Source organism: Narcine bancroftii, chromosome 12, assembly GCF_036971445.1.
Source record: "Narcine bancroftii isolate sNarBan1 chromosome 12, sNarBan1.hap1, whole genome shotgun sequence".
NCBI classification, from domain to species: domain Eukaryota; kingdom Metazoa; phylum Chordata; class Chondrichthyes; order Torpediniformes; family Narcinidae; genus Narcine; species Narcine bancroftii.
Window position 1 is genome coordinate 76,668,564 of NC_091480.1, and position 27,475 is coordinate 76,696,038.

At 43.8% G+C, this 27,475-nt stretch overlaps 1 protein-coding gene across 1 annotated transcript in view; it reads left to right on the forward strand.

Annotated features, from left to right (window-relative positions):
* The window catches only part of LOC138746662 (plexin domain-containing protein 1-like), a 182,259-nt gene that overhangs the window by 115,623 nt on the left and 39,161 nt on the right, over positions 1-27,475 (forward strand). The window contains exon 11 of the mRNA XM_069904948.1: positions 9,039-9,074. Within this exon, the coding sequence (XP_069761049.1) occupies positions 9,039-9,074 (36 nt within the window). The remainder of the gene's footprint in view (positions 1-9,038; positions 9,075-27,475) is intronic.

Below are 27,475 nucleotides of genomic sequence, written 5' to 3' on the forward strand. Positions count from 1 at the left end.
CTGATGACTCCTCCTGCTGGAAGCTCCCAGTAGTAATGTGATCAGTTGAATCTCCCAAGAAAGGAAATCACCAAAGTATCATTCTTTTCTGCTCTTGATCTTAAAACAACAAATCATTATTTAAAGCAGAAGCAGAAAATATTGAGGAACAGAATTGAAGTTTCCTCCCACCAAAACTAAGTCCTTAATCTGAAACATTAACTGTATTTTCTCTCTGTTGGTGTTGTCTGCCCTGCTGGCACTCTGTTTTATTTCAGAGTCCCACTATCTACAGGACTGCATTATATGCTATCGTAGTCTTGCAAATCCCAACATATTTTGGTCCTCCCCTTTTTCCTATCTTCTTCTCTGCACCACCCTCCGAGATTCTTGTGCTCTTGCAATCTTGATCATTTGATCAACCTGCTTCATTATTCCTGTCAAATGCCCTGTATCAGCTCTGCCCCTCTTTGCCATTTCTCAAATATCACTTCTTTGACAAGGTTTGCAGCCACTGCCCTATATTTCCTAATGTGGCTCAGTGTCCACATCTTTGGTGCGTTTAAGACTGAATGCATGTCAAGGTAGATGAGCAGTTTGTCAGTGTAACACCAGATAGTTACTGTCCCAATGAGGCATCATTCGTTGAGGCAAGAGGCGCATTCCTAATGAGCAACAATAACTTGAAGGAAATGGAGACCTTATAAGTCATGGATATCCACTCACACAAATTGAATTGTTTATTGTAATGGGCACTGGGGTAGACTCTTTGACTTATCAAGGTTCAAGGTTCCTTTTATCGTCACGTAATAATATATGAAAAAACATAACATGCATGATTCTTTAACTTTTGTCTGCCTTAAGGCAAACCAAGAGTCACCATGAGCCTGGCTCCCCTATCAATAGGAAAAAGAAAAGCAAAAGAGAGTCCCATCAGAGACACCGAGTGTCCGTGGATTCGCCTCCTGTGTTCCCGCAGCCCCTACAACCACTTAGACTACTGTTTGATCCATCAGCAAAAGAGCTCTAGATCCAAACCTCCTTCAGGATCAGGAAACCTTTAGCACCCAAGGCCCTTCGGGGCATTGCCCAATGAACCCTCTCGAATCCCGGCTCCAATGACTGGATCCCATGAGCCAGGGTCCAGCAGCCCGCAGCCTATGTGAGTCCTTGGACCACAAGTCACCTGCAGCTTATATGGGTCCCTCAGTCGCTGAGCCCCTCGCTGGTCTATTGCAGTGGTCACTGTCCTGTAGGGTTGTCTCCCATGCTTCTCAACGGCAGGGAGGGGGTTGGGGTGGAGGGGTGTTGTTCCCATTTCTGGTACCATGAACCAGTCCACTGCTCCCCCGGAGTCTGCACCCCCTCGTAACCACTGCCGAGGACAGGCACCACATTGTACTTTTGTTTTATTATTGCACTACCTGCTATACTTAAGTATGAATTAACTTGCTTGGATAGCATGGAAAACAAAGCTTTTCACTGTATCTTGGTACACATGACAATAAATAATTCAATTCCACCCTTATGTGTCACATTTCCAACCCCTCTCCTACAATATCTTGGCAACTCTTCAAATCCTTATCTCATATGTCACCAGCTCCCCTCTCCTCAAGTCCCCAGTCTCGGGGCAATCCTTCATTCTAACTCTGACCCCAGCCTTTTGGCAATGCCGCACACCCTCCTAATCTCTAGACACTCTCCCATCCCGCACTTCACTCCGTTCCCAAGTTCCTTCTGGATCTAAGGAAAGCAGGGAAGTTAAAACTGAGTAGGGACCTACTCTGGCAGCCCTCTTTTAAGAGTGCTGCTGCCACTTTGAAGACGTGCATGTTCAAGAAGTATGCAACTCCAGGTACAGCTAAGTACATGGGGACATGGGATATTAGGATTCAAGATCCAAAGTTGTTTTATTGTCATGTAATAAAACAGAGAATGTACTATTACACAAAATTTCCTTTAGTCCTCTGCAAGGCAGATAAAGTTTTGCCATCAGCAAAAATTGCCCGGCACCTCTTACAGTCAGAGAAAGAGAAGCAAAAGAGAGTCCCTTCAGAGTCACTGAGTGTCCATAGATTCACCTCTAGCACTCCCGCAACCTCCACAGCCACACAGCCTTCAGTCCAAACCATCGGCAACCAATGCTCTAGATCCAACCAAACCTCTGACATGATTAGGGAGCCCCCAGCGCTCTCGGCACACTCTCACATCTCGGTTCCGATACCCGGTATCCCTTCAGCCAATCTCAAGCCAGTCACTGGTCGCTGCTGTGGTCACTGTCCCATAGGGTCGTCTCCTCTACTTTTCCCTCTCAAACACGGGGTGGCCACCTCATTTTCTGATGCCTTGCACCAGTCCTCTGCTTCCCTGGAGTCTGCAACCACTTGAGGCTGCTGCCAAACACAGGCGCCGCCATCTTGGGCCCAAAACTTGTGGTCACAGGGTTTTACAAGCAAACCTCCATCAGCTACTTTAACAGACCTTTTAAAGCCTGAACAGAGCCATTGGTAGTTGGACTGGACGGTAGAACCCTGCGGAGGAGTGTTGTATCTCTCCTCCCCACTCTCCGCAGGTCCATTCAAGCGGCAGTGCTGCCATTACGGCAACTCCATCAGCAACTCCACATTTTTTTCTCTGTTAATTAACTACCTCCTATATTTGTTCCCAAAGTTTACCTCACAATTTCTTGGGGCCAGGTTGTTTGCTTCCGTCCAATGTGCAATAAACTGAACCAATCAAGGTCAATTTTTCTCCCTGAACCTGTTTGGCCAGTTTGTTTGAATTCAAAGGTGATCAACTTAACATTGCTTGATTATTGGGTGTATTTAAGGCAGAGATTGATAGGTTCTTGTTTACCTCGTGTATCAGAGATTATGGGGAGAAGCCCGGGCAGTGGGCCTATGGGAAAATGGATCAGCTCTTGAATGAATGGCGGAGCAAAATCAATAGGCTGAATAGTCCTCTTCTGCTCCTGTCCTATGGTCTTGATGCCATATTGCTGAATCATGGACTAACCCTGAGTCAAATGAAAGTATAGGTTAAGTAATCATGTGGCTTTCAATAATATCAGTTCACAGCTTGATCAATGCACCTGATCAATATTCTGTTCCGTGGCATTCAAAGAAAAGGATTCATCATTCTGGTGCAATATCTGTAGCAGGACATTGCTTTTATTTTATTTTATTGGGTTTATTGAACAATAAAATGAATTATAAAGAGCTATTGCAATTGTAATGTTGTAGAACTAAGATTCTAACTCAATACCCCTAGACTGCAGTCTCACTTGACAGCCATGAGATGTGTCAGGAACAATAAGCATCCCAGATAATTTATTGAATTGTTCATGCTAACTGTTCCGTAATACAAACAATTACAAACAATAACAGAACAAGGATAAATACTTCTAAATATTATTTGATTAGCTTTAAGAAATATTTACAGTATATCCCCATTTTCCAGAATTCAAATAACAGCATAAAAAAAATCGAGGAAATAAATAAAGATAGATAAATAAATAGACAAAAAGATAGATAGATGGATAAATGGAGGGATAGATAGATTGATTGATTGATCGATAGGATAGATAGATGGTTGGATAGATAGATAGATAGATAGATAGATAGATGGATGGAAAGATGGATAGAGATGGATAGATGGATAGATAGATAGATAGATAGATAGATAGATAGATAGATGAATAAGAATAAATATAAATTTTAAATTGTATAAATAAATGTTCTCTGAAGTAACACAACAACTTTTGGTGAAGATGGGAGCAAATACTCAGCCAGCGAGAGCCTTGGTCATGATTTTCTCGTAGCAGCTGTTTGAATAAAGATTGAATAAAGTTATGTTTGAATAAAATGGCGTCACCCAGGATGAAGCCACTGGTTGATGCTGCTTACCGTTGGGGTGACTCTCTTGAAGTGTCTCCTTATCTCTGCTTAGTAAGAGTCTCTACCTTTATTAGTATATTATTAAGTAGATTAGTAAACTGTAAACTTGGAGAGGGGGTGCTAATTCTCTATAATGTTGTTCATCTTTCAGGCAGCTCCATGGAGATGCAGCAACGATTAAATATTTTCTAAGAATATGATTGAAAATGAAGTAGAATACTTCAAGGTTTATATATTCTTGCAAGTGAAGTTTGTTCTGTCTAAGTATCTTTGTATTTTAAACTGCTTATTCATAATGCAGGTGTGTTACATAGGCATTGTAAGAGTGAGTCTCAAGCAACTGTAAAACTCATATCTGGCTTCTACCAATCCCCGTAGGTGCTGGATACCGGAGGCTTTACTGTACTAAGAACATTTCCTTTGGGGGATTAACACACGTCTACAAAATGTGCTTGGCTTCTACTGAATGACATTTTCTGGGGTATATTTGCTGGATCTTGTTGGCCTGTTCCAACAAGATCAAAATGATGATAAGTGGTGGTTCAACATCAATGCGCAAGAGCTTTGGATGCTCTGTGGTCCTCCCACATCTCCAAAAAATGCAGTTTGATAGATTAATTTCCTGCTGTGAATTCCCCTTTTGTATAGGTGAGCACATGTACTGGGGTGGGGGAGGGGATGTGGTGTTTGGAAGAGTTTCAGATTCATTGGGTTCACAGAGAGACAAGTCTAGACACAAGTATTACAATTACAGGTAACTTTATTGAACATCCTGGAGACAAACAGGGAAGAATGTCAAACGATAATTACTCAACTACTGAACAACTATATAGACATTCACATCAGTTCAAGCTTGGACTCCGATACCAGTGGCTGCCCATCTTGTACAAGCTCATGCACATGTATGCACTTTACAGACAGGGACTTTCAAACACATGCAGTTCCCTGCACCAGTGGGAGTGCAACTCTCTGCAAGCACTGACCTATCACAGCTTAGGTGTAGTGCACATCTTACCTGAAACTCTTCCAGTGATGTCCACAGTAGCGACCTGTCGTGAAGTGATGTCCGGGGCTTGGACCATGAGACAGAGAGAAAGAAATGTGCTGTGCATCGATGTTTTATACTGTTCTGAGCTGGGTGTTTAGCTAATGATAACCCTCTAAGTAATTTAAATGAGCCAACACAAGGTGTGCACTAATGGAGTCCACCTTTGATTGGCAGGTGATGCGACTTCCAAATAAGTTTCAGACAGGGAGGACATGTGCCATCTGCAATCCAAATATTCCAGACAGGGAGGGAGGCCACATGTTTCTCCACAATCCACATATAACAGGTGAGGGTGGGGGGTTGGTGAATGATAGGAAAGGGAAGAGAAATGGTTATTGGAGGAACACGATTGCTTTTTGAGCCATTATAGATGGACTGAATGGCCTCTGCCAGAAGAAATAAGAGGTACAGCGGGACTTGGGAGTCCCTATGAAAGATATCTTAATGCCTAAGGAAGATATGTAAATTTATCTGCCGGTGAAATGGCCTGGCTTGGACCTTCCACAGTTAACAGAGGATGCAGTTATACTGTTTAATGAAAGTTTGACTATAGAAAGAATGAGCTAGCCCATTTAATGTTGCAATAAGTGTTGTAACTATTCAGGAGTGAAACACGAAACTCTGCAGATGCTGTGACTCAGAAATAAAGACTCAGAAATGCCGGAGGAACTCAGCAGGTCTTGCACCATCCATAGATATCTAACCAACGTTTTGGGCCTGAGGAAGGGCCCAGTCCCAAAACGTTGGTTAGATATCTATGGATGATGTGAGACCTGCTGAGTTCCTCCAGCATTTTTGTGTTTTTACTGTAAATATTCAGGAGTAATTTGATTGGTTGGATTGAAAGCAACTGGACTTTTTTTTCTAACAAAATGCATCTGTATTTGGTAGAACTTGTTTCCACAAACAGATAATCATGGGATGTAGATTTAAGGTTAAGAAGGGGTGGCAGAGTGTCGCAACCTCACAGATGCAGGGATCAGGGTTCGATCTCGACCTAGGGTGCGGATTCTGTGCAATTTGCACGTCCTCTCTGTGTCTGTCTGGGTATCTTCCAGATGCTCCAGTCTTCGCCCACCCAAAATTCCCAATGATGCACTGGTGGACTAACTAACAACTGCAAATTTTCCCTTGATGTGGTTTAATGGAAATCGAATTAAAGGGAAGGTGAAGAGCATCTGTGAGAAAGAAGGGTGCAGGGAATCAAGGAGAAAGAATGGGACAAATGGGATTGCTCTCCTGGGAGATGGGCCAAATAGCCACCATCTTTTATTGGAATAAGTATGAAATAATTGGCAAAAGAGTCGTTTTATGAGATGAGAGTAATTTTCTGCAGCTCTGTTGTGTTCTGGAATGCAGAACTAGAAAGGACAGTAGAAATATATCCAGTATTATCTTTCATTTGGGAATTGGATGAAGTCTGGTTTGCAGGGCTAAAGAGTGGGTAGCTGGCTTACTCTTTCAAAGTGGAGGTGCACAAATAAAGAGCTGAATAGTCATCTTTTGAGTGGTAAGATTTAATGATTTATTACCCTCTACACAACTGTAACCCAATTGAAGTAATGAAGTGTAGGAGAAATGGATTTAAGTATTTGATGAAATGTATGCAAATTTGATGGAAATAATTAACAAATCAATAGAGGGAAAAGTGAAGAGTAGTTAATATAATTGACTCTGTCAGTAACACAGTACTCCTGCTACACTACCCCAAGGCAGATCCAAACAATAAACTTCAGTCATAACTACTTTAATGACCGAAACTCACAGCCCATTAAACACTTCCATAACTTACACTGTAGCCCTCATAAATCACCATGGTAGTTCAGTTTAAGCTATGCAAGATTTGCTTTAATTTGCACCTGTTGTATGTTGAAGCTTTGAAACACAGCTCTTCCGGTTTCTGGTTTTCAATGTGCAATAACGTCGATGCTTTACTCCTGAGGCTGTTGTGACACAAGATCGAGCAGCAGACGCAGGCCCATTGACCCATTGAGTCTGCTCTGCCATTCTATTCATGAGTTGATCCATCCATCCATTCAGCCCCATTCCCCAGCTTTCTCCCCGAAACTCCTGACTCATCAAATACCTGTCAATCTCTGCCTTAAATACACCCAATGACCTCGCTTCCACAGCTGCCTGTGGCAACAAGTTCCACAGACTCATCACCCTCTGGCTAAAGAAATGCTTCTGTGCCAGTGTTTTAAATTGACGCCCATTTATCCTAACGTTTGCCTCTTGTCCTAGAAGACCCTTGCCAAGTCTGCTGTGTCCAGGCCTTTCACCATTTAAAATGCCACTATAAGATCCCCCCTCATCCTTCTGTACTCCAACGAGTACAGTCCAAGAGCCAACAATCATTCCTATTATACTCTTTCATTCCTGTTATCATTCTAGTAAATCTTCTCTGAACCCTCTCCAACTCCAGCATGTCTTTTCTCAAATAAGGTGCCCAAACTGTACACAGTTCTCCAAGTGAAGTCTCACCAGTTTCAACGTTACATCCCTTCTCTTACATGCTATTCCTCTAAGAATGTGCTTTCACCAGGACTAGCTTGAGCAGCAGGAGGTTGGAATTAGTCTTCAGCTAATTTGTTAATATTGAAAAAGCAGGTTCTGACTCCAGTTGAAAACACAGTGAGTCATGGAATTATACCAGAAGTAAATTATGAAAATCTGTAGACACCGTGGTTGAAGTAAAAACACAAAATGCTGGAGAAACTCAGCAGGTCAAACATCAAGGTATGAGAGAGAATGCCGGCAGGTGTTGGAACAAAAAGGTGGGGGGGGGGGGGGGGGAAGGGGCGTAGCAAAGGCAGGAGATGATAGGTAGAGAAAGGAGGGAGGACACAGCTTCAATGATGGGGAAGGGAGGGGAGAACTGGAAAGACAAAAAAAGACGGAGTCATACCAGGTGGAAACAGGCCCTCCAGCCCACTGAGTCTGTGCTGGCCATAAAACACCCATTTGTACCAATCCCATTTAATTTGCCCCACCTTCCCATCAACTCCCCCAAGATGTTACCACTCACCTACACACAGGTGTCTTTGGTATGTGGGAGGAAACTGGAGCACCCAGGGGAAACCCACGTAGTGACGGGGTGACCGTGCAATCTCCACACAGCCTGTAATGGAGGTCAAGATTGAACACCAGTCTCTGGAGCTTGGTTAATTGTGCCACCATGACACCCAAGATAGATTGTTCCAGAACACTACCTGAGAGGCAGGCTCTCCCTCTTCTGGTGTGTAGAGCAAGTGCTGTGTGTAGTCCACAATCAAGTGACAATGCAGAAATGCTGGAGGAACTCAGCAGGTCTCGCAGCATCCATAAGAGGTAAAGATGTGTAATTGATGGTCCAGGCCTGAGTCCTTCTGCAAGGTACGAGTAAAAAGCAGGCAGGTGCCTGAATTAAAAGGCAGGGGTGAAGGAAAGAAAGGGCAGGGGGAGGAGAACATCTTTTACCTGCTTGTCTTTGCTCCTCCCCCTGCCCTTTCTTTCCTTCTCCCCAGCCTTTTAATTCAGGCACCTGCCTGCTTTTTACTCATACCTTGAAGAAGGGGTCAGGCCCGAAACATCTGTTGGATATCTTTACCTCCTATGGACGCTGCGAGACCTGCTGAGTTCCTCCAACATTTCTGTGCTTTTAACTACAATCACAGCATCTGCAGACTTTTGCGTTCCACCACAAAGAATTTGGGAAACTGGTGAAAAGCCCAGTCAAAAGTGGCTTGGGTGGTTTTCACCCTCTACCTCACAGCCCCCAATGCAGCTACGTGAAGATCGTGCAGTGGCTGCTTTACTGCTGTGCTGACTGCAGTGAGTAGCCCCGATCTTAAAGGAGCCCCTCCAGGATGGCCACAAGGCAAAAGCCGACCGTGGACGTGAGGGAAAATCGGGCAGGGAGTGAATGGTGTCTGACTGTGGAGAAGAAATTCAGAGGACTAAATAGAAGAGGTAAAGAACAAAAGGAAAAAGTCAATCCAGAGAAAGTTCAACTATTCAGATTCATTGATATATTTTAAAAATAAACACCACAGCTGTTATGTTTCAGACCTGAGTTTATATTGTTCGTCGCTATTGAACATCCTTGTTAATCTGTTTCTTTCTATTTCTTCCAGATGACACTAAACTGATCTTTCACTTCAAGGACGGTGGTAAGTGTTCAGCAACCCTTTGCGTTGAGGAAACCTTTCCCTCCAGTAAGGAGATCAGTCATCGGGAAGGGAAGATTTGGGAAATTTTTATCTGTACAGTGCATCGCAAATGTGCCACCTGAGAGCAGATTTGGTGAAAGAAACTGACTAGAATGAATTGTCAGGCGTTGAGAAAAAGGTAGGTTTAGTAGAAGAGTTCAGAGAGACTGTAAATTAATGGTGTATTGAATAATCTGTTCTGTGTATTTTTTTAATATTTGTGGCATCCAATCGGTAAACGTGCAGGAAATTGTGAGGTCACCACGATATCTGTTATTTCGTTATTTATTCCCTCCACAGTGGTTTGTTGCTCTGTGTAAAATCTAACAAGAAAATCTGCAGATTCAGGGGTCTGGAGCAGTACAAAAGCACACTGAGAAACTGAGCAGGTCACAGGAAGTAAAGGGCAGCCAATATTTGAAGCCTGAGCCCTTTGTCAGGAGTGCTAAAAATCAGGCAGATGCCTGAATTAAAAGGTGGGGGTGGGGAGGGTGGGGAGAGGGATGAACACAGGCTAACAGGTAAGAGGCAGATAGAGGAGGGAGAGTTGAAGAGAAAAAAAAACCTGAGGTGATGAGGGAACAGGTGAAGGAAAATAGCGCGCTGATAGGAGAAAGAAGGGGAGGGGATGGGGAGCTGGAGGAAGGGAGTCAGAGGGATGAGGGAAAGGCAAGTCCACAGAAGAGGGTTGATGCAAATCGGTGGTCAATATTCATGTCATCTGGTTGGAGACTGCCAAGATGGAATACAAGGTGTTGCTCCATTTTCCGCACAGGTGACCTGGCTGCATCAAACCCTTGCTGTGGCCAAGGCAAGGAGGTCCAGGGCATTCCTGCCCAGCAAGTTTGGCCTCCTGTTTATATCTCAGGTCAGTGAGGGACCCAAGCCAAGGGCTAAGGGCTCCACTCAGCAGGAACCCAGCACAAGCATCAGGGTAGCACAGTGATCAGAGAAATTATGCACAGGGAAGCTGCAAAGCCTCTTCCCTCACCATCTATAAGCAGCCTCTGCACCACATCCTTCCAACACGATAATTAGCACTTCATGCTGAGTCTCCGTGGACATTTTTACACTACTCTGATCTGAATTCCAAGTTGAATAGTGAAATCACAGAAGTTAGAAAGCAGACCATCTGGCCATTAGCTCGTTGCTACCTTTGGGATTTACTGTCCACCAACCAATAGCTGTGTTTCCCATATTGCAACAGTGGCTGTACTTCAGAGGGACTCCTTTGGCTGTGAAAGTGTTCTGTTCTGCTACCTTAAATATCTGTTAGCTTACTTATTACAATGGGACATTCAGCCCATCCTGTCCAGGCCAGCTCGTGAGAGAGCATTCCTCTTAGTCCCAATCCTCCTCTTATTTTTCCCAGCATCCCCTGCAACTTATTCTCTCTCATGGGTCTGCCAACCCTTCCTTGGTTCCCTTGCCTCTAGCTGTCCGCAGGGGTAACTTATAGTCACCAGTTAACCTGCCCGTCTTTGGGATGAGAGTAATGTGCAGAGCATAGGTTAGGTTAATACCGCTGTGCTGCCCCACAAAAAGATGTTAAATATGGAAATTATTCTTGTTATAAAACTCGTCATCTTCATTTATACCTTTTTCTTCCTCTTCATTGCTCCTTCTCTCCCTATTTCCACCCTCTATCATCCTTGTTTCCTTCCAGCTTCTACATGTTCATGGCACTTGTCACTAGCGATTGAAACCTTAAAAAGGAGACCCTGAACTTACCTATCTCACCCTATTCCCTAGTTCCACTCAGTGCAACCAGGCACCCACGCGAAACCACTGCCAGTACCTCAGCACCCACCCCCCCCCCCCCCCCCCGCCACTCTGCTCACAGACCCACACTGACATCGGCCATCAATAGACAATAGACAATAGACAATAGGAGCTGGAGTAGGCCATTTGGGCCGTCGGGCCAGCACCGCCATTTTAGATCATGGCTGATCATTACCATCAGTACCGCTTTCCAGCCTTATCCCCATAACCCTTAACTCCATTACCCACAAGAGTCTTATCTAACTCTCTTTTGAACATAGTCAGCGAATCCGCCTCTACCACCCTCTGTGGCAGAGCATTCCACAGATTCACACTTCTCTGGGTAAAAAAATGCTTTCTCATCTCCATCCTAAAGGGCCTACCCTGTATTCTTAAACTATGCCCTCTAGTCCTCGTCTCCCCCATCATTGGGAACAAGTAATCAGACTTCACCTTGTCTATCCCCCTGATGATTTTGTATACCTCAATCATGTCCCCCCTCATCCTTCTAAACTCCAATGGATACAAGTCCAGTTTTTCTAGCCTTGCTGCATATGACAACCCTGCCATCCCTGGAACTAACCTTGTAAATCTGCGCTGCACACCCTCTATAGCTAGTATGTCCTTCCTCAAGTTTGGAGACCAGAACTGGACGCAATACTCCAGGTGGGGTTTCACCAGGGCCCTGTATAACTGCAGAAGGGCGTCTCTGTTCCTATACTCCAATCCCCTCTTTATGAAAGCCAACATTCCATTTGCCTTCTTCACAGCTTTCTGAACCTGCATGCTAGCCTTCAGTGACCGGTGAACAAGTACACCCAGATCCATTTGCACTTCCCCACTCCCTAGCTTGTCTCCATTTAAATAATACTCAGCTTTCCTATTACTTCCCCCAAAATGAATAACCTCACATTTGTTCACATTGAAATTCATCTTCCATTTAGCCGCCCACTCCTCCAGCCTGTCCAAGTCCCTCTGCATTTTCCTTACATCCTCCTCACACCCCACACCGCCACCCAGTTTAGTGTCATCTGCAAATTTGCTCATGTTATTTATAATCCCCTCATCCAAATCATTAACATAAATTACAAACAACTGAGGACCCAACACCGATCCCTGAGGCACTCCACTCGTCACATCCTGCCATTCTGAAAAAGACCCATTTACTCCAACCCTTTGTTTCCTATCTCTTAACCAATTTCCTATCCATGTCAGCACCTTACCTCCAATACCATGCTCCCTGATCTTGCCCACTAGACTCCCGTGTGGTACCTTATCAAAGGCCTTCTGGAAGTCCAAATACACCACATCCACTGGCTCTCCCGAGTCCACCCTCTTTGTCACATCCTCAAAAAATTCCAGAAGGTTAGTCAAGCATGACTTACCCTTAAGGAATCCATGCTGACTAGCTCTTATATTATTATTACTGACTAAGTGTTCTGCTATTTCTCCTTTTATGATGGACTCCAATATCTTCCCCACCACTGATGTCAGGCTAACCGGTCTATAATTTCCCGTTTTCTCCCTCCCTCCTTTCTTAAAAAGCGGCACCACATCAGCCACTCTCCAATCCTCAGGGACCTCCCCGGAATCTATGGAACTTTGGAAAATGTCGACCAGTGCCTCCACAATTTCCATAGCCACCTCTTTAAGCACCCTAGGATGCAGCCCATCAGGCCCTGGGGATTTATCAGCCCTCAGTCCCAACAATTTACTCATAACCTCCTGCTTCTGGATCCGGATATCCATTAGATCCCCTACCTCCCCAGTAAAGTTCCCCAAGTCTCTTGGTACCGCATGACCACTACCCCCTAACTGACTATAACCTATATCCTCCTTGGTGAAGACAGTTGCAAAGTATTTGTTAAATTCCTCTGCCATCTCCTTGTTTCCGGTAATAATTTCACCCTTGCCCATTTTCAAAGGGCCAATTTTAGACCGAACCAATTTCTTCCTCTTCACATACTTAAAAAAGCTTTTGCTATCCTCCGCAATATTATCTGCTAATTTCCTCTCGTACTTCATTTTCCCGTCTCTTATGGCTTTCTTAGTTACCTTCTGATGTTCTTTGAAGGTTTCCCAATCCTCTAATTTCCCACTCCGCTTCGCTATCTTATAATTACTCCCTTTGGACTTGATAATGCACTTGATTTCCTTAGTTAGCCAGGGCTGCCATTTGCATCTCCTAGAGCCTTTCCTCCACTTTGGAATAAATTTGTCCTGAATCCTGTGAAAAATGTCCATAAAAACCTGTCATTTTTCCCCAGTTGTCCTCCCAGCTAGTGTATCTTCCCATTTTATTTTGGATAGCTCCTCCCTCATAGCTGCAAAATTCCCTTTATTTCACTGAAGTACAGATGCTTCCGATTTCCTTTCCATTTCCCTTTCTAATTGCAGCTTAAAAGTAACCATACCATGGTTACTATTCCCTAATGGCTCCCCTACATCAAGGTCACTTATTAAGTCTGCGTCGCTGCACAGCACCCAGTCCAGAATTGACTTCCCCCTGGTAGGTTCCTCCACTAGCTGTTCCAAGAAAGTATCTCGTAGACATTCTATAAACTTGCTCTCTTGTGTTCCTGCCCCCGTCTGATTATCCCAGTCCACCTTCATGTTGAAGTCCCCCATAACTACCGTATTGCTACCACTTTGACATGCCACTCTTAATTCCTGATTTATACTACTACCGATATCTGAGCTACTTTTCGGAGGCCTGTAAATGACCCCCATTATAGTCCTCTTGCCCTTGCAATTTCTTAATTCAATCCAAACAGACTCTACCTCACCTGTTTCAATGTCCTTCCTTTCAACCACCTGAATCTCATTTCTTACCAACAGAGCTACCCCACCTCCTCTTCTTAACTTTCTGTCCTTTCTAAAGGACATGTACCCTGGAACATTTATTTCCCAATCCTGCCCTTCCCGCAGCCATGTCTCCGTTATTCCGACAATGTCATAACCTCCCATTGCCATTTGCGCCTCAAGCTCATCCATTTTATTCCTTACACTCCTTGCATTCATACACAATACCTTGATGCCATACCTCCTTTCTCCCTCCACCTTGGTTCTTGGTGCATTCGTTCTTATTCTCCTATCACTTTTAGCTCCCTTATTCCTTATTGTTTCACCATCTATCGGAACCACCCCTATATTCTCTCTCCTATCTACTTCCCTATCAGTCCTGTTCCCTTCCCCCTGCCAAATTAGTTTAAATCAGCTCCGACAGCTTTATTAAACCTAACTGCCAGTATATTGGCCCCCTTCGCATTCAGGTGTAAACCATCCCTCCTGTATAGGTCCCGTCTTCCCCAGAAGAGATCCCAATGGTCAATGAACCTGAATCCCTGCACTCTGCACCATTCCCTCAGCCACACGTTTAACCTCTTGGTTTTATTATTCTTGCCCCCACCCTCGCACAGTACAGGAAGCAGCCCCGAGATTACAATCCTGGAGGTCCTGCTTCTCAACCTCCTTCCGAGCTCACGGTAGTCTCTCTTCAGGATCTCCTCCTTCAATCTATCTACGTCATTTGTGCCCACGTGTATCAGGACCTCTGGCCGGTCTCCTTTCCCCCCCCAGGATACTCTGAACCCTATCCGAGACGTCACGTACCCTGGCTCCTGGGAGGCAACACACCATACGGGAACACTTGTCAGGTTCGCAGAATCTTCTGTCCGTTCCCCTAACGATGGAGTCCCCAATGACCACCTTGTTCCCCTTCTTCTCCTTCCGTACCACTGTCTCCTTTGGCGCTACCTCTGGCAGGTTATCTTCCCCTACTTAATCCAATACTGTATATTCGTTGCTAAGATCTGTAGCCACTGGGGTGCTCTCCACAGAGCTAGCAACTTTTGCCCCACTCCTGACAGTAGTTCACTTTCCTGACCCCCCCAATCCAGGGGTAAGCACTTCCCTGAGTGTTGAATCAATAAATTCCTTGCTCTCTCTGATTAGCCTCAGATCATCTAGCTGCATCTCCATTTCTTTAATTTTTTTCCTAAATGCTTGTGTCTCATTACATCCCCTGCAGGTATGTCCTGTGGAAATGTTTATGGTCTTGTCACCAACCTCCTCACACTCTCTGGTGAGCCTAAGGTCATCTAGTTGGAGCTCCAGTACCTCAACTCGGCCCCTAAGGAACCCCACCTCCTTGCACCTGGCACAGATATGGTCTTTTGGGAGGGTGGAGGTCACCCATGGCTCCCACATCTGGCAACTTGAGCATAGCACCAACCCCATGGACATGGCTCAGCCTTTTAATGGTAGGGTACTCACAATGCACTTTACCTAGGAAGGTCTTTCTCTACGCCTGCTTTCGCCGAAGCCTGATGAGCCAAAGCCTGGAAGTCCCACTCCTTCGCTGGGCCACTCACGCGCTGGGCCACTTATTTATCTGCCTTTTACCCAATTAACCCCGACACGCTCACCTGCACGGCCTCCCGACCAATGTCCGCCTCCAACGCCGACTCCTCCCCTCAGGCCCTGGTAAGAGACTTTTTAAAAAAAGTTTTCCTATCTGCCCCCGACTCTTTTCTTTTCTGTCTTCTGTCTTCTGTCCTCTCCTCTCCCGACTGCTTCCAATTACTTTGGACAGCACGGTTGACATGGTTAGCGCAATGCCATTTCAAGCGCCAGCAGCTGAGATTTGAATCCGCCGCTATCTGTAAGGAGTTTGTACGTTTTACCTGTCCACGTGGGGGAAATACAGATGCTCCAGTTTCCTCTCACATGGGGCAAAAGGGCCTGTTACCGTACTCTACCCCTCATTTTAAAATTTTACTCATTCTCTACCCCATGGCAATGCCAGGATCCCATCCCCCCGTCTGCACTCCCTTCCCCCAAGGCCACCTACCATCTGATACCCACCCTTCAAAAGGTGCACTTGATACCATAGTTCTGGTGCCCAAAATATGCCACATTACAGGTTTATAGCAGACAGTGTCAAGGAGTCGTGGAGATCTACGGCATGGAAACACGCCCTTTACCCCACACTATCCACACCAGTCAACGGTTACCCATTCTCACTCATCCTACCTTAATCCTGTTCTACCAATTTTTAAAAATGTTATTTTAAATTTAGGCATACAGCACTGTAACAGGCCAATTCGGCCCGACGAGTCCATGCCGCCCAATTAACCAACACCCCAGTATGTTTTTGAAGGGTGGGAGGAAACTGGAGCACCAAGAGAAAACCCATGCAGGCATAGGGAGAATGTGCAAGCTCCTTACCGACTGTACCTGACATCGAACCTGGGTCTCTGATGATGTGAGACTGTGGGTCCACAACCTGAGACAAATGGTTAGCATCAAATGGTTATTAGTACCTACTGCTCTGCCCACACTGCACGCCTTCTTGTCAAGGAAGGTAGTGATAGAAAGAGAGAGAAAGAGGAAAGGTTGAAGGTCGAAGTAAGGGTTGAGGAAGGGTTCATCTTTGGTGCGGTATGGCTAGCAGAGTGGTTAGTGCAACGCTGTTACAGCTCCAGCAATTCAGGTTCGAACCCGACGCTGTCTGAAAGGAGTTTGTGCGTTCTCCCCGTCTCTGCTTGGATTTCCTCCGGGTGATCTGGTGTCCTCCAACCAAAACATACGGAGGTTGTAGGTCAATTGGAAGTCATTGAGCAGCACGAGCTCCTGGGCTTAAAGGATCTGTTACTGGGCTAAATGTCTAAATTTTAAAAATGTTCAAATTTAAAATTTAAATTTAGAAATAAATTTTTAAAATATTAGTAAAGAGGGATATTAGAGGGGAAGAGATGGAAAGATGTCAAAATGGACTAACATAGAAAAAAGGACAAAGAGATGACAAGAAAAGGACATGCAAAACAATTGAGAGGGACTAAGAGTGATGAGGAGAGAACAAAGAGAGGGGACGTGAGTCAGAATGAGGGAGAAACTGGTGAAGAGTGAGATAAAAAGAGAGGATTCACTGGGCAAAAATGCAGAAACTAGTCAGAATTTATTGTTTTAGAATTAAGATTATGATATAAAAGAAGATAATTTATTGATTAACAATTTTTGTTTAATGTAGTCCCATTTTGATTTTTCACCACTGATTATTTGGCACCATAAAATACATAATCATGTCCACATTCTTACTCTTGCTGTTATTAGAATAGGTTTGAAATTCAGATTATTTGGAATTATCTTGGCCAGGCATGATAATACCACAATGTTCAGAGTGTGAATGGACAGAACATCTAATTGATGTTAGAACTGGTGATTCAGAATTGAAAATCAGGCAAGATGCATAATAGGTGTTCAATGTCTCTTTCTCTCTGACGTTCTGCTTTTTCCTTTCTCTTAATGTCACTTTGACTAGTTTGGCATTTAAATATCCATTTCTTTGGTGAAGTTGTGATGGGAGAGGGGTTTCGAAATTTGAAAACAGGAAATGGCTGCTTAAATTTGCAGAGTATTGCCTAATCACAGAAGGATGCAAACTAAATTCAGTGTACCAATGCAGTGTGGTCACTGTTAATGATTTGCACAGTGTTTTAAAACGATAAAACTGTTTAAATGCCATTTGCCATAGGCCACATGTCCATTAAATTGATCTTATGCTGCTTTCATTTTGGATGCTGTGGAAGTGGCAAAGAGATTGCACATGAAATTTTTAATCATGAGAGGACTAATCACAGGTTAAAGAAAGTTAAATTTAACAGTTATGAAGGAAGGAGCCTTTAAGCAGAAATTCATATTGATGGAACTCTCTCAAGTGCTCACTTTCTGAAGCTTATCCTTTAATCTTTCAAGTATTTCATTTCGAGTTTACTGCAAATTTATATTCAGTGAAGTAGTGTTCGGTCAGAGCCGTGCTCCTGTGAACTAAACCTACTTTACTGTCATTTCATAGAATCATAGGAAGTGTATAATACTGGAGGCCATTCAGCCCATTGCATATGTCCTGGTTGAAAGATCAAGTTCCAGGTTATTATCATTTGGCTGTACATATACAACCAGACAAAGCAGCATTTCTCCGTACCACAGTGAGAATAATAGATTTCTTACACATTACATAATAATCTCTCACATTCAAATAAATATAACATAAAATAAATATATGTAAATATTCTAGAATAGTTTGTCATGTAGTGGTGCTATAGCGACACTACAACTCCTAGGAGGCATCGAACCGGCCACGTGACGTCAGTGTGTGATGATGTCAGCACATGTTGAGCGCCTGATTCTGGCTTTTACAAGGTAATGAAGAGTAAATACGTTTGATTAGAAATACCTTGTGTGGTTATTTCATTGAGCCCACTGTGATTCCAGTGGCTACAATTGGTGACCCCAACGAGTCCAAAATTGTATTTCTGGACAAACATGGACTCTGCAGCCGTTGCTGTGAAGCTGCCACCTTTCTGGACAGCTGAGCCTAAACTGTGGTTCCAACAGATTGAAGCACAACTTCACCTTCGTAAAGTCGAATTGGACACCACTCAGTATTACCATCTTGTCAGTGCCCTGGACCAGGCCGTTGCTAAGAGGGTTGGTGACTTCCTACAGGATCCACCACATTCGAACAAGTATGACACTTTAAAAGCACTTTTATATGTTATGTCCCGTAGGGAAAAGCCAACCAAACAACTACATCTCGATGGGCTGGGAGACCACGCCTCTTCAGACTAATGGATGAAATGCTGTTCCTGGAAGCTGATGAAAGGCTCAATATGCTCAATTCGAGCAGCTCTTTTTTAGAGTGAATGCCAGATGATATTAGGCTTTTGTTATCCAAGTGTTCATTTGAAGACCCAAGGGCTGTAGTGGTGGAGGAAGACATTCTATGGCTGGCTAAAAAGCACAGCAAGGAAAGACACGTCTGCGCAACCAACCCCTCGGATATTGACCCCATGTCACACTCTAGTGCTCTTAGCACATCACTCCCCACAAACAGGCAACGTCCCAAAATGAGCTTGTATTGGGAACTAAATGTCTGCAAGTGCCTTCCACCCTGCCTGTTTGTGGGAAATGCCTAGACCAACTGCCAGTGAGGGCTGCGGCGGATGGCGAGAAACTTGCAAGCCAACTGTATGTCTGGAACCAATTGTCCCAGTGAAAATTTCTGGTGGACATGGGTTCAGAAGTTGGTGTATTTCCACCCACTGGTTTAGACACACGAACCTGCAACTGTGAGCAGTTAACAGTTCAAACACTTCCGACACTTGCCCATTCCTTTTAACAGCAGTGTCCCGACCTTCGCTTGGTGTAGATTTTCTTTGGGCTCATTCATTCCTCTTCAACTTAAAATAGAGTCGGCTAATAGATAGAATTACTCTTCAGACCATTCCTCTGGCAGATGCCTATACCCCTGCTCTGCACCTTCAAACATTAAGTAAACCAGTAGATGAATTCTCCAAGCTGTTGGAAGATTTCCCTGAGATTACCACTCTACAATTTTCTGCCTCCACTGCAAAGCACAGTGTTACTTTCTGCATTTGTACTAAGGGCCCTCCTATCCATGCTAAAGTGCACCGCTTGCCTCAAGAGAAGCTGCGCTTACCTTAGGAAGAGTTTGCCAAGATGGAGGAACTAGACATAATTGGTAGATCCGACAGTCCCTGGGCATCTCCATTACATATGGTCCCAAAACACAATGGAGGTTGGCGACCTTGTGGAGATTACAGGTATCTTAACAACGTCACCCCAGATCGTTATCCGATACCTCATATTCAGGATTTCTCAACTAATTTGCATGGAGCGAAGATCTTCTCCAAAATAGACTTGGTGTGTGGCCGTCACCAAGTACCAGTGGAGCCGGAAAACATTCCAAAAACAACAATTATTACCCCGTTTTGGTTATTCGAATTTTTATGAATGCCATTCAGTTTAAAGAATGCCACTCAATCATTTCAACGAGTGATGGATGCTTTTGGACATGGTATGACCAATGTCTTCATTTACCTCAACAACTTCTTATTTGTCTTCAAACGTTTGGACTGACCATCAATCCAGATAAATGTGTTTTTGGACAAGAAATCATTGATTTCTTGGGGCATAGGATTACTGAGGAAGGTGTGACTCCGCTGCCATCCAAGGTTGAGGCCATTACCAAGTACTCAAGACCTGCTATGATTAAAAGCCTGCAGGAATTCTTGGGAATGGTAAATTTTTACCAACGGTTTCTTCTGGGAGCAGCTCATATCATGAAGCCTCTTTTTGATTTACTGTCCGGAAACGCCAGAACCATCCATTGGACTGAAGAGGGAAACAATGCCTTCTTGAAGAAGAAAGAATTGCTGATTCATCCCACTATGCTCAGCTACCCAGTTTAAATGCAGCTACTGCCCTTTCTACAGACACTTCCAGTATGGCCATAGGAGGTGCACTTCATCAATATGTCACCGGGCCATGGAAACCGTTAGCATTGTTCAGCCACCATCTTCACAAACCAGAGAAGAAATACAGTGCTTTTGATAAGGAAGGTTTTGGCCATTTACTTGTCCATTCGACACTTCCGTTACTTTTTGAAGGGCAGAAATTTTACTATGTACACCGACCACAAGCCCTTAACATTTGCATTTTTCAAGATCACTGAGGCCTGGTCAGCTCGACAACAATGGCAATTATCATTCATTTCAGAATTTTCCACAAAATACTCCATATTTCTGGAAAAGATGATGTAGTAGCTGATGCACTTTCCCGCTCTGCTCCACTCGAGGTTTTGTCTGTAGATCAAGGTATTGATGACACAGCTTTGGCCGTGGCCCAAGAACATGACCATGAGATGAATGCTTATGTGTACTGAACTTCTTACTTGCTGCAGCTGAACAGGTATTTAGTAAAAACAAAACCTATAATTTTACACTTAATTGAATGAAATAGAAGTAATAAATATTCAGAATTATCCTCATGTTAAAAAGACTTAACAACACTGCAGACAGTCCTTTTCTGGAGTAGGAGCAGTCCCTGATTAGTGTGACAAGGGGAGGTTCAGGAGTCTGATAGCTGTTCTTGAACCTAGTGGTGCCGTTCTTCAGACTTTCTGTACCTTCTGCCCAAAGGTAGCAGTAAGTTTTAGGCTTCCCCAAAAAAACTTCATTGATCTTCCTTCTGCTGCTTCCACCAATTAATGTAAATATATGCCTCCATGATTTTGATATTGCTCTGGTGTGAAACAAGCACTGTATTTCTTCTCTGCTTCATGAAGATGGCAGCTGAAGAATGCTAACTGTTTCCATGGCCCGTTGACATATTGCTGAAGTGCATCTCCTACAGCCATACTGGAAGTGTCTGTAGAAAGGGCAGTGGCTGCATTTAAAACTGGGTAGCTGAGCATAGTGGGATGAGTTAGCAAATTCTATATACAACGCACAAAAGTGCTGGAAAATCTCAGCAGGTCCCGTAGCATCCATGGGAGGTAAAAGGTAAGCAACGTTTCGGGCCTGAGACCTTTTTCAAGAATTCCTTCACCAGCACTCTGTGTGTTGCATTTGACCCCAGTATATACATCTTTATTTGTTTAATTCCTTCTAATGCACTGCATATAGGCCACACATAACTTTTCAAACGTCGGTTAAGCTGTGTGGTTTTAACACAGTTCTAGAGCATTGAAAAACTGTAAAGTTCACTTTAATTCCCATAACTTACAAAATTTAAATTCGAACCCCAGTGGCTGGCACTGTAACAGCGTTGTACTAACTGCTGTACTAGTCATGCTGCCATTATAATGAATCCCTTACCCCTCCCCCAAGTTTACAGAGAAAGCCTTACTAGTATACTTAATAATATACTAATAAAGATTAGTATATTATAGTATATCCCTCTTACTAGGCAGGGATAAGGGAGCACTTTGGGGGAATCGCCCCAAGGGCGAGCGGCATCAGTCGACTCTTCATCCTGGGTGCTGCCATTGTGTTCAAACACAATTTTATTGAAACTTTATTCAAACTGCGGGCGGGGCACGACCGGGGCTCTGCTGGCTGAATGTTTGCTCCCATCTTCACCGAGGGGTTGTGTGTTGCTTCAGGGAACGTTTACTTTTACAATTTTAAACTTCTATTCAATTTTTTTTGTATTTTAATTTTTTAAAATTTGTTTATTTCCTCAATTTTGGGTTTTTTTTTTTGCCAGCAGGCTGAATTGCTTAAATTCCAGATACTGGAGATTTTACTGAACAAAGAGAATCAGTAGATGTTGTAGGTTTGGATTTCCAGAAGGTATTTAACAGGGTGACATGTAATAAGTTATTGGTTGGGGGGATTGAATGAAACAGTGACTAACTAGCAGGAAGCAGAGAGCAGTGATAAAGAGGTCATTTTGGCAGATTGGCAAAGAGGAACTCGTGGGAAGGCACCGGGAATTAATGCTGAATCTTCCTGAGCTACCATCTCAAAATCAAGACCTCACACTAAAAGCAGTCATGTTTGCCCACAACCTCATCACATTTGAGCCAGATGGTTACAAGCAAAAGTGTCTCAACACTTAATATGCTCCATTCACCACAACACTCATCCTTTCTAACACAATTTTCCAAAACATGCAACAACTCTATCCTTCCATCAAGGGTTTGTTCAGTTCCAGATGTAAGACAAGTTTTCCCTTCTGCATGCAGCTTGGCTTGGATTGAGACCTGGTGTGGTGGAAATTGCATGATCAGCTAGTCAGCACAGGAAACACTATTCCTATACTCCACTGAATAGTCTCAATCTTCCGCCCTCTACAATGATAAATTGTTCTAACTCTTCACCCATCACCTCATGCTTGCCAAGTTACAATAGAGCCCCTGACAGGCAACGCATTCACTTTAAAATTTCCATTCGTACCTCGGTCTCACTTTTCCACATTTCTTTCACCAACAAATCCCCGGCATCTGTGCAATCTGGGCTCTTCCCTTCAATTGTCTAGTCCTTAAATTTTGGAATGAGCCCCGTGCTTCAGCATTGCCGCATCGCCTTCGGAGTCTCTTCATAAACATACCCTTCAACTCAGTTTTTGTCCATGGACCACTTCTGTGGCTCATATGTGCTGTTTTGTTCCCAAGAAGCACTGTGGAATGGTGCTTTATAATCTTGAAGTGCTATATAAATGGATGTAGTTGTACCTTTACTCCATACAGTGTAACCTTCACCGAGTTAGTCATCAACTCACAGGGGGCATTCCCCAACCCCATGGCCTTGTTCAAGAATGTACAGCACCACCACAATGTCTCTAATGGCTTGTGATTTCTACATAAGTAGCTTCTAATTTGAACCAGGCTATGATGCTTAAATGTCAAGAAAATAAGAATGTTGCCACATTGGAGGGAAATATAACTATTGCCTGGCTTAAGCGTGCCTCCTGGGAGCATTCCCTTGTCTTCTTTAGTCCAAGAAATGGAAAGAGAGACACTTGGACATGCAAATCTGAGCACAAAGACCAACGAATTACCAGAAGGCTTCATAAACATTACTGGACTGACTACATAAACCACTGAGTTGCGCCTCATTAGATGTAGACACTCAATGAGTGACTCAATTCTTCACCCTCTAGATCCTTTCCACCATCTCCAAACCACAGTAAGGTGTGTGATGGAACCACTTTTGTAGATGAGTGCCATTCCTATAACATTTGAGAATCTTGACACCATCCAAGTCAATGCAACCTGTTGGATAAGCATCCCATCCACCACCATTCCCTCCACCAGTGGCAAATCAAGGATGAAGTGTACTCCATTGGCAAACAATATAAAGATATTCTTTAACAATATATCTCAGACAATGGTGTCTGCCATCAAGATGATTAAGCGCAGCAGGTGCAGGTTCCCCTTCATATTGCACACCAGGAGTGAAACACGAAAGTCTACAGATGCCATTATTGGAATAAAAGCAAACGGAAATGCTGGGAGAACTCAGCCGGTCTTGCGGTGTCCAAAGGAGCTAAAGGTATATTACCGACATTTCAGGCTTGAGCCCTTCTTCAGGAAGGTGTCTGGTGGACTGGAGTGAGAAAGTGGGGGGGGGAGGGGGGAGGAAGAATGGGAGGAAGAGGAGTCCAGACCAAAAGCCAAAAAATGTTCATTGGATATGATGAGGAAAGGTGAGAATTGATTTTAGCTCTGTGAAAGGAGTCATAGGGAAAGGGAAAAGAGAGAGAGAGAAAGAGAGGAAAGGAGACTGGGGAAAAAAATGTGGGGGAGGATTTAATGAAACCCTGAGAAGTTGATATTAAAGCCATCTGGTTGGAGGGTGGCCAAATGGAAGATGAGGTTTTGTTCCTCCATTTCACACACCATCCTGGTTTGGATTGCTATGTCTTTCAATGTCACTGGGTCGAAATCCTAGAATTCCCCTTCCCAACATCACTGTGTGAGTACCTTACCTCGAATGTCCACCAAAGTTCAAGAAGGTGGATCACTACCACATTTGAAGGATCATCAGGGATGGCCAGTAAGATGTCAAGAAGGAGGAGGAGAAGAAAGAAAACAGTGAACTGTGACCACCAGACAGTGCATGATCTCCAAGCTGTGGGACAATGTCTGAAGTGGTCAGAGCCTCCTTGAGGTGACACAGGTAGCTGGCACTACCCATTGGAGCACCTACTTATATTTGCACAAGATATAGGAGCAGAAGTAGTCTCCTCTGCCATCCTATCATGAGCTGTTCCATCCCCCCACTCAGCCCCACTCCCGCCCTTCTCCCCGTAACCTTTCATGCCCTGACTAATCAAATATTTGTCAACCTCTGCCTTAAATGCACCCAATGTTGTCGCTTCCACAGCCACCTGTGGCAGCAAGTTCTACAGACTCATGACCCTCTGACTAAAGACATTTTCCCAATTCTCTGTTTTAAATTGATGCCTTTTTATCCTGAAGTTGTGCCCTCTTGTCCTAGACTCCCCTATCATGGAAACAACCTTGCCACATTTACTCTTCCCAGACCTTTTAGCTCTCAAAATGGCTCCACCCTCATCCTTCTGTACTCCAACGAATGCAGTCCAAGATCTAACAAACCTTCCTCAGATGCTCACCTTTTAATTCCTGTTATCATTCTAGTAAATCTTCTGTAAACCTTCTCCAATGCCAGCATTCATAACTGAGCACTGTACTCCAAGTGAGGACTAACAAGTGCCCGATAGAGTCTCAATATTACATCCTTGCACTTGAACACTATTCCTCTAGAAATGAATGCCAACATTGCATTTGCCTTCTTCATCACAAACTTGACCTTTAGGGTATCCTGCACGAGGACTCCCTGGTCCATTTGCACCTCGGAATTTTGAATTTTCTCCCCATCTAAATAATAGTCTGTCATCTATTTCTTCTACCAAAGTGCATGATCATACACTTTCCAACACTTTAGTTCATCTGCTATATCTTTGCCCTTTCTCCTAATCTATCCAAGTATCTCTACAGCCTTTCTATATCCTCACCTGCCCAACCACCTATTTTGGTATCTTCTGCTAATTTAGCCACAAAGTCATCTATTCCATTATCCAAATCATTTATGTACAATGTAGAAAGAAATGGTCCCAACATCAACCCCTGTGGAACACCACTGGTAACCGGAAGCCAACCAGAATAGGATCCCTTTATTCCCACTTTCTGTTTCCTGCTGATCAATCAATGCACTGCCCATCCTATTATCCTTCCTGTAATTCAATGGGCTCTCATCTTGTTAAGCAGCCTCACCTGTGGCACCTGTCAAAGGCCTTTTGAAAGTCAAAATACACAACATCCATTGCATCTTCCTTGTCCATCCGACTTGTGATCTCTTCAAGCATAATTTTCCTTTAAGGAAACCATCCTGACTAGGGCCTGTCTTCTCATGCACCTCTATAACCTCATCTTTGACAATCGACTCCAACAGCCTCCCAACCACCAACAGCAGGCTAATAGATCTATAATTTCTTTTTGCTGCCTCCCTCCCTTCTGAAACAGCGAAGTGACATTCACAATCCTCCAGTCCACTGGAACCATGTGTCCATTGAATCCGAAAAGATTATTACCAATGCCTCCATAATCTCTACTACTACCTCCATCAGAACTCAAGGGTGCATTCCATCTGGACCAGGAGACTTATCTTCCATTAGACCATTTAGTTTCCCAAGTATCTTTTCTCTCACAATCTTGACTGCACTCACTTCTCTTCCCAGAGACCCTTGAGAGTCCAGTATGCTACTAATGTCTTCCATAGTGAAGACTGATCCAAAATATTCATTCAGTTCCTCTGCATCTCCCTGTCTCCCATTACAACTTCTCCAGCATAATTTTCTATTGTTCCTATGTCTGCTTTTGTCCCTCTTTTACTCTTTATATATTTAAAAATGATTTTGGTATCCTCTTTGATATTATTTGCTAACCTTTCATAATTCATCTTTTAACATAACAACATAACAATTTACAGCACGGAAACAGGCCATTAGGCCCTTCTAGTCCGCACCGAACCAAACACCCCACTCTAGTCCCACCTCCCTGCACAATGCCCATAACTCTCCATCTTCTTCTCATCCATATACCTGTCCAACCTTTTCTTAAATAATACAATTGACTCCGCCGCCACTATTTCTCCCGGAAGCTCATTCCACACGTCTACCACTCTCTGAGTAAAGAAGTTCCCCCTCATGTTACCTCTAAACCTCTGCCCCTTAATTCTTAACTCATGTCCTCTTCTTTTAATCTTTCCTCCTCTTAACGGAAATAGTCTATCCACATCCACTCTGTCTATCCCTTTCATAATCTTAAATACTTCTATCAAATCCCCTTCCTATTCACCTTCATAGTTGTATTCTCTAAGTTTTAAAAAGTCTTCCGGTCCTCTATCTTCCCTCTGATTTTTGCTTCCTTGAATGCCCTCTCTTTTGCTTTTACTTTGGCTTTTACCTCTCTTGTCAGCCACAACTGTCTCATTTTTCCAGTCACAATTTTCTCTCTTTTTATCTGTGCTTGTCCTCCTCATTTCTTACAGAAACTCCAGCCATTGCTGATCTGCTGTCTTCCCCATTAGTTGTTTTTCCAATCAACTTTACTGTTACTTGTTGCAACACATCTTTTACTCCGCTGAAATACCAACACATTAGCCTCTCCTTTTCAAGTTTCAAAGTGAACACATTGTGATCACTGCCTTTTACAGGTTCCTTTACCTTAGGCTCTCTCCTCACCTCTGGTTCATTACACAGCACCCAATCCAAAACAGCCAGTTCCCCGGTGGGCTCATGAACAAGCTGCTCCAAAAAGTCATTCTACCAACTCTCTCTCCTGATTGGAGGCCTGTACACAACTGCCATTAATGTCCTTTTACCTTTGCAATTACTTAACCCATAAGAATTCTATCTTTTTTGATCTTATGTCACTTCTTGCAAATTATTTAATATTGTTGCTTACCAGCAGAGCCTCACCAGCCCCTCTTGCCTACCTGCTCATCCTTCCAATACACTGTGTATCCTTGGACGTTCAGCTCCCAATCACATCCATCCTTTGGCCACAGCGTCGTACATTCCAATCTGTAGCTGTACTGCAAGATCATCCACCTTGTCGTCAATGCTGTGTGCATTTCAGTATAATACTTTCAGGCCAGTTTTTGAATGCACCGAACCTCTGTCATGTCTCGTCTACAATTTTGTCTCAACGTCTGCCTGTCATCCTTGCTGCACACTATCTTTGATTTACTGCTGTTTCCCCCTTC